This window comes from Ursus maritimus, unplaced genomic scaffold, assembly GCF_017311325.1.
Source record: "Ursus maritimus isolate PB19 unplaced genomic scaffold, ASM1731132v1 scaffold_32, whole genome shotgun sequence".
In the NCBI taxonomy this organism is placed as follows: domain Eukaryota; kingdom Metazoa; phylum Chordata; class Mammalia; order Carnivora; family Ursidae; genus Ursus; species Ursus maritimus.
The window spans coordinates 28,531,958-28,539,720 of NW_024425786.1; the positions used below are offsets into that span (position 1 = coordinate 28,531,958).

Here is a 7,763-nt window from a genome sequence, read left to right on the forward strand (position 1 = left end):
TTCGAACTACTTGCCGGTATAAAAGAAATTCCACCCTTTCCATTCTGTAGACCTCATCTCTGTCAGAGATCTGCAGGCCATGGTTACCCTCTGGAGGAACTAAGGGCTCCTTTACGTGTCTGAAGTGCCACCGGACCCCAGTTCTAAAGCCTTGGTGGTGTAGGGACTTCATTTTCACCGGCACCAGTGAAGGGTTTCAGCTGTCAAACCTCAGAAATGCATCATGGCCTCAGAAATGCCAACTGGGCATGAAGAAAAGGAACACAGTTTCTAATTGCATATTTTTGTATAATTTAATAAACTTTTAAAACGTTACTGCTTATGTTTGAACTTTTTGTGTTTGTGTTTCTGTTCGTCTGAGTCATTGGTCTTCTTTCTGTTCCTGTTCCTATTTTTCACGTTGTGTGTTTCATAGTAGCGTACACCAACTTTCCTGGGTTGCTGCTGCCGTGCGGCTCGCCTCCGCTGTAAACAACGGCAAAAAAGAACAAGAAAGACCAAAAACCCAATCACAGAAAAGTCACAGAATAGGCCCCCGTTTCTCTGTGCTCCCTTCCTGTGCTGCTCCCCCAAGTACTACAAGCAGCACTAGTAACAAGAAAGGGCTCCCCTCACGACCCAAGTGTGCCCGTCCACGGTAACTTGCGATGGCGCCATGTTCTAGACTGTCGTTTGGTCCAGCCATCGTCCATGCTGGAATCTTTTCTACTGTACTCCTGACACATGGTCCTCTGTCTAAGGGTGAACACTTCCAGTAACAAGCTCTTCCCTTCCCAGGCGAGCCCACCCCAGCTCTGATGAGCCCAGTTACAAAGCTGAGGGCAGGGATCCGTCTGCCTACACAGCTCTGCTCACCACGGAAAACTAACAGACCACAGAAAACCAGCGGACCCTTCTAGAGGGTAGTCCACATGTTTGAGGACAGCAATCGAGAACTCAAGGACCTTCATCCACTGGGCCAACTCTTGATCCTATTGAACTGATCTCAACTAGGTCACCTAGGACTGGAGTTCTGAGAATTCAACTCCAGACCATCAGTTCTGGAAAGAGTGTCTCTTAGGAAATGGATTTCTCCCCTCTACGTCCTGGGTGATGTTTAAGACCAAAACCACGTACTTCCTTAGATGTAAGCATCCTGCGAGTTTTATTCGAATGGTCCTCTTCCCTCTGTGCCTTCCTCTTCTTTCCCTTTTTGGTAGGTGCTGGAAACACAACACACAAACACACAGAAAAGAAACGGGAATTTTCTCTTCAAACCTGTCTGTGAATGCTAAGGTGGGAATGAGCCTAATGTGCTGGAGGAAGAAGGCCAGTGTGCATGGAGTGCGGCGGGCACAGTGCAGAGGAAAGCAGGATGAGGCCAGGAGGGTGCCAAGCCAGAGGGCCCACGGAAACACACTTTTCACACAGAAGTTGCAAGTCCAGTGGAGTAAAGAACAGATACCTGACCAGACATCCCGCCTCCCACAAAAAGATCTGGCTGACCCACCCCTCTATTTGTAAGGTTACTAACATACTCTTTTTACAGGAAGCTTCCTGAATTAATCCCAAGAAATGTGCAGAATGAAAAGTGAATAATCCAAGCTATACAACAAAAAGTATATGGAACGGGGTCACCTGCCAGCAATGAGAAGCACCTGTGCGGACCACAGCACAACCTCCAAGTTTGGGAAGTCCCGTTCCCCACAGTTCCGAAGACGCACGCGGCGGCTCGGCGGTTTGACTAACTCACCTTTGCCTGTGTCTTCTACGACTTCTTCCGCAGCTTCTTGTTGTTCACATTTTGCAAAAACCTTTTCACTCAGTCCCTTGGATATTCTGCAACAGAAAAGCCCAGTAACAAAGCTGCCCATCACTCGCCTCAGCTGCCCGAATCCCGTGCCAGCCCGGGGGCAGGGACCGCGCTGCGGACTGTAGAACGCCACCCCCTTCACGCGGCTGCCTCCCCGGCCCGCTGGCAGGTGGCAACGCCCCGCAGTTCCGGCAGCTCCCTGGGCCTTTGTCAGAGGCGGACCTAAGCTGCTCTTACTTCAGGGAGCTGCAGCTCAGAGACGTACAGATCACTTTTTTAAAAAGTGGCAATAACTCCCTTCCACCTCCCATAAAAATATTGCTCCAGGGGCGCCTGGGTGGCTCAGTCGTTAAGCATCTGCCTTCGGCTCAGGTCATGATCCTGGGGTCCTGGGATCGAGTCCCGCATCAGGCTCCCTGCTCAGAGGGAAGCCTGCTTCTCCCTCTCCCACTCCCCCTGTTTGTGTTCCCTCTCTCGCTGTGTTTCTGCCAAATGAATAAAATCTTAAAAAAAATACAGCTCCAGTCCTCTTGGCAAGTGTCTCAGAAAGGAACGCACGAACCACAATTTGTGAGAAGATGAGGATACTACCTGACTGCTGAAAACTTCTTGGCTTTGGCTTTGTTTAAAAACTTCTGATATTTAGCAATCTTTTCATCCAGCGCTTTAATAACCGCCTTGGTGTCATTTCCCGCGTGCGCGTCCGGGGACTCCGGGCAAGACTCCTCGTCCTCTTCTCCCGGTTGCTCCTGTCCCTCCTCCTCCTGCTCCTCGTCGGAAAAGCTCTCAAGCTCGTCGTCGATATCGGACATCTCCAGAGGGACCAGGTCATCCCCGGAAAACTGAGGCACGACATTGATTTTGCCAAAGTTCTGCCGAACCCGTGCCAGTATCTGCTGCATTTCTGAGTCAGCGTCACAGTGACTGTTCTCTTTTTCCTTCTCAGTGACAGGCTCCGAGGCTTCAGCTACAGTGTCTGCAACTTCCTCTTCTGCACTCCTCTGGCTTGCTTCTGCGGCAACGTCCGAAGACGAGGAGGATGGGAGCTATTCAGGCCAAAGAGGGGAGCAGGCGGGGGAGAGAACGGGATCAGAAAATAAAAACCATTTCTGAACTGACAGCCTGCTCTCAGAGGAGGCAGTCCTCTTCTCGGGACCGAGGGAGAGAGCGCAACGCCCCCACCCTGGAGTCACGTCCCCCGTAGGCCCAGGCGCATTACACCCGGAAGCCACTACTCAGGCATCAGAGGCATTCAGCTGCGGGTCCGAAGGACGAGCCCACGCTGAGGGGCCGCCGTGGCCCACAGAGCTGCCAACTCCCCCCACCCTTCCCGCGGAGGGGAAGGCATGGAAGATAGGGACACCCGAGAGCAGCGCACACAACTGCCCCAGAGGGAAAGCAGAGCGCTAAGCGGGGGCGCAGGGGAGGGCCCTGGAGGAAAGGTGTGACCAAGAGGAGGGAAGCTGGCGAGGAGAGGCCAGAAGGAGCCGCGTGAATTGGGGGCCACGGAAATGACCCGCCTCCGTGAGGTCACAGTGAAGGAGAAGTGTGTGCCAGGCTTCGTCCCGGCGCTTCGCATGTGTGGGATTTTATCCTTGCAACTGAGATTCACGGCACTTGGGCGAGTTTCTGGAGGCAAGAGCAGCTACACAAAGTGTTCATTAAATCAGGAATCCAGAAAATTCAGGGAACTGCATACAAAATTTGTAGGTGCATTTTTATACCTTTTTCTGAAGCTAAGTTTTTAGCTTTTGGATTGTGGAAGAGCTTCAGCCACTACCAAAAAGAAAAAAAGAAAGAAATCACAGCCTGGGGAAACTACTGATCTCAAAGGCAACGACCACACGTGGAGGAAGAGATCAAGATCACCCCACCCTGTGCACACAGGGTCCCAACAGACCCTGCCACACCTCCTCCTTCCTCACACCCGGGGCCTCCCACCATGCCTCCCGCCCCTCGCGCCTTGGTCAGCCCTATGACGTCCCCGCAGCACTCAGATCACAGCAGGCAGGCTCCCGCCCCGGGTGCTCTGGGCAAGCCGCAGCCTTTGCCCATCCGGTGCTCCCCTCAAGACAGCCACTCGGCTTCTGCCGCACACCTTTAAGGTCTCCGCCAAAATGTCAGTTCCTCTGAGGCCACTCCCGCCCACCCCACGTACGAGAGCACTCCTCTCCATCTCCCAAGCCCCTTACCCTGGTTTTGTCTTCCTCACAGTAAGCAGTGCTTCCTGACATTCTCTATTGATCTGTTTACTGTCTCCCTGTAGTGTCAGAATATATGTTTGGTCTTGGCACAAGAGCTCTAAACCCCTTGATATCTCCTAAGTAAAAAAGGGGCATCCGTCGTTTTTCATCACAAGCCCCTTTCCACCACCCCGGAGCTTATGCTGGTGAGACGCTCATGGTAGAGCCTCGCTTCAGAACAGGGACTGGACCAGAAGGCCCCAGCACTTGATGAGGCGGCTAGCGATGGAGCTCAATCACCGATGGCCCATACTTTCATCAATCAGGCCAATAGAACGGAACCTCCGTGAGAAGCCCTGAAGGACGGGTCTGGGGGGCTTCTGGGTCGAAGGAGCCGATGTGCCACCCACAATCCCACACCTGGCCCCACGCATCTCTTCCATTCGGCTGTTCCTGAACTGCAACCTCTAAAATAAAGTGGCCATCATAAACCACTTTTCTGAGTTCTAGGAGTTGTTTTAGCAAATTGTCAAACCTGAGAACCTCTGAATTTGTAGCTGGCTGGGCAGAAGTGTGGGGACTTGGGAACTCCATCTGCAGCTGGCCTCTGAAGCGGGGGCCATCTTGTGGGACTGAACCCTTAACCTGGGGGTCTGTGCTAACTCTCGGAGGTAGTGTCAGAATTGAACTGAATTACTGGACACGCAAGTGGTGTCAGAGCATTGCAAGACTGGTATGGAGAAGCGAAATGCATTTGGTATCAGAGCATCCGCAGATACAGAAGTGCAAGAGGCAGGGACTCCCGGCTTCCCCTGTAGTACCGCCAGTGCCCAGCAGAGCGCCCGGCACGCGGGATCCTCTGCACACCGGCGCTGAAGGGATGAATCAATGAAGGAATGACTTAACGCACAAAGAAGATGGGAGACGACTGGGTTTGGGTTTTTTTGGCTGCTTGAGGGGTTTGGAGGGGGGGGAGAGTTAACATCCGTTTCAGGTACGTTGATTCTGAAATGCTGGAGAAAATACACAACTGGAAGTTTCTAACTGATAACTGAAACTCTGGGAACAGAGTTCAGCTAAGAGGGAACCAGAACGACACAAACCCAAAGCATTAGCATGGAAGCGAAACTTAAAGCCACCTCTTCCAAAGGCTTGGCAGAGCTCTGAAAAAGAGCCTAGAAATAGAAAAGCAAAGGGCCACAGCTGGAGCCTTGTGGCAGTCCACTGCCAGGGGTAGGGAAACACAACAGAAGGGAAGCGTCTCAATCCATCCCACAGGCCCCAAATCTAAGGCTTCTTTCCCTGGCTATAAACTGTACCACATTCCTTTCCCACCTGATTACGAGCTTCTTGAGGGCAAGGGCTGTGTTATTTATTCCTACATTCCCTGTGCCTGCCATATGTGGGCCTAACAAGTAAATGTTAAGTCAATCCCGGAAGTGCCTCTGGTCCTCGTGCATAAGGAATAGGATCAGAAGAGCACTTACAGTTAGAGCCCTCTTTGTTCAAGGCCCTAAAGACTGGTGTTTAGACTTGGTCTTCTATCACAGACCTACCTTCCGGTCTCCAAATGCCACCCCCGACAAGGTCATGGCAACGGCTCTAGGGGATGGGAGACAGTGGAGGGAAACACCCCAAAGAAAACAGGTACTCCATAAAGGAAGGCAATCAAAGGCACCATGCCTAGGTCAGTAACCACACTTTCCAGAAGACGGGCCCACCCTGTTCTCCTACCTGGGAGGCTGCAGGGGGCTCCGCATTGGGTGGCTTGACAAAGAAAGGAATCCGGCCCCTCTGCCAGTCATTGAGAACCATCTTACCCACAGTCTGCAAGTCGGGCTCTCCACCCTGAAATGCCACAAAAAGACTCCCCGTTACATTCAAAGAACAAAACCACCTCCCAGCATGGAGGCATTTCAGCCGCCCTAGTTGTTCATCACCGTCTGTTTGCCAAGTTTCATACCACTCGCACAACACACACAAAAGAAGGTCCAGGGGCGCCTCGCTGGCTCAGTCGGTGGAGCATGAGACTCTTGGTCTCAGGGTTGTGAGTTCAAGCCCCACGCTGGGTGTACTTAAAAATAAAACCTTTTTTGGGGGCGCCTGGGTGGCACAGCGGTTAAGCGTCTGCCTTCGGCTCAGGGCGTGGTCCTGGCGTTATGGGATCGAGCCCCACATCAGGCTCCTCCGCTATGAGCCTGCTTCTTCCTCTCCCACTCCCCCTGCTTGTGTTCCCTCTCTCGCTGGCTGTCTCTATCTCTGCCGAATAAATAAATAAACAAAAAATAAAAAAATAAAAAAATAAAATAAAACCTTTTTTAAAATGAATAAACAACCCCCTCCCAAAAAAAAACCAAAAAGAAGCCCCACACACGTCTGCCGTCCTGGTCTACCTTCTCACAAACCCTCGCTCACCTTCAGTAACTTCCCAGTCCGGAACGCCAGCTTCTCAAGAAAGTCCTCGGCATTCTCCCAAGAATCAATCTTGTATGTCTTGCTGATATATTCCGGCTTTGCTCGTTCAAGCACAGCACCAATGTGGTCTTCAGGAGTCTTTATTTTTTCAACTTGAACCTAGACGTTAACAGGAGATTTCTGCCTTATAGATTTTATATGGAGGCAGTGAAGTTCTCTCATTTGTAACACTATCTGAAAATAGATATCAACACTGCAGTGCAAGGGGAGGCTGGCAGGGCCGGTCTCCGAGGCGGCCAGCGGCGGTCGGCCGAAAGGCCCCTGCACGCCAGCCACCGCCACGGAGCCCAGGACTCGGCACCGATCCCCACTCGCCACACACGAACTGCGTGGCTCTGCAAGCAGTCTCAAGTTGGACCGTCTCAGGCTACTCACTTGTAGAAACGGGGAAAGCCTGCCAATCCCAGGACACGAAGAGACAGTTTAAGGAAAGTGGGGAGGAATGTGCACAGGATGTATGGCCAGCAGCCCTGGCTAAGGTTAAGTGGAGCCATTTAAAGGTTCTGGTCATATTCAGAAACAAGTGAGGAAACGCCTGAGTTCCAAAATGACTCAGCCCATAAACCCTCGAAGATGAATGATCGCTAAACATAAACAGGCCCTGCTTCCCTCTGGGTGCCGTGTGTGCACTACAAACTCGGCTGTGAGATGACACTGAGCAGATCCGCCCGCGGCTCCACAGCCCCCCCAAGCAGCCTCCGGTGGAACGGAGAGGCCGCCCTGCGGAGCGTCGTGTTCCTGAAGTCTGTCCGGACGGGCTGACCCCAAACTGCCTTCCCAGTGAGTGAAACGCAAACGTATCCGAAACCCCCCCACGGAATGCTCCCCGCAGAGAGCAAACAAAGAGCCCGCCAGGACCAAAAATACTCACCACTCCCTTCAGCACGATGTCTGTCTCCGAGTCTTCCGAAGGGTAAACTACGCCTGGACAGTCGATAAGGAATATCCGACGCATCAAGGTGATGTACTGCCACACCTGCGGTCAGAAGCCAGAGACGAACCCCCGAACCGGGTCAACGCTCAGTCTCGTCTGACAAAGCTACAAAGTCTCCCCTCTACTCGCGCTACGCACGAGGCACTTCCACGGAGTATAAACTACCGTTTCCACCGGCAAAGAGTCCACAGTAAGGCACAGAATACCAAGTCAGCCTCTGCCTGATTTTTCAAAGTACTCGCCGCATCTTAATCCTGTGTGACTCCTCCTCCTTTCAGCAGAACCGCGCCGCTCCCCAGACACTGCGCTTCAGGGCCTGTCCCCATGGCCAGAATCTACCACAACACTGAGTTTCCTTTCATAACCCGGGGACCAAACA

At 52.5% G+C, this 7,763-nt stretch overlaps 1 protein-coding gene across 1 annotated transcript in view; it reads right to left on the reverse strand.

The window, feature by feature from the left end:
* Positions 1–274: 274 nt before the first annotated feature.
* GNL2 (G protein nucleolar 2) overlaps positions 275–7,763 on the reverse strand; it is a 26,046-nt gene continuing 18,557 nt past the window's right edge. Inside the window, exons 13-16 of the mRNA XM_040619282.1 lie at positions 2,384–2,838; positions 1,733–1,818; positions 1,117–1,202; positions 275–465 (exon numbers count right to left, since the gene is read on the reverse strand). Coding sequence (XP_040475216.1) covers positions 313–465; positions 1,117–1,202; positions 1,733–1,818; positions 2,384–2,838 — 780 coding nt within the window. The 3' untranslated portion in view covers positions 275–312. The remainder of the gene's footprint in view (positions 466–1,116; positions 1,203–1,732; positions 1,819–2,383; positions 2,839–7,763) is intronic.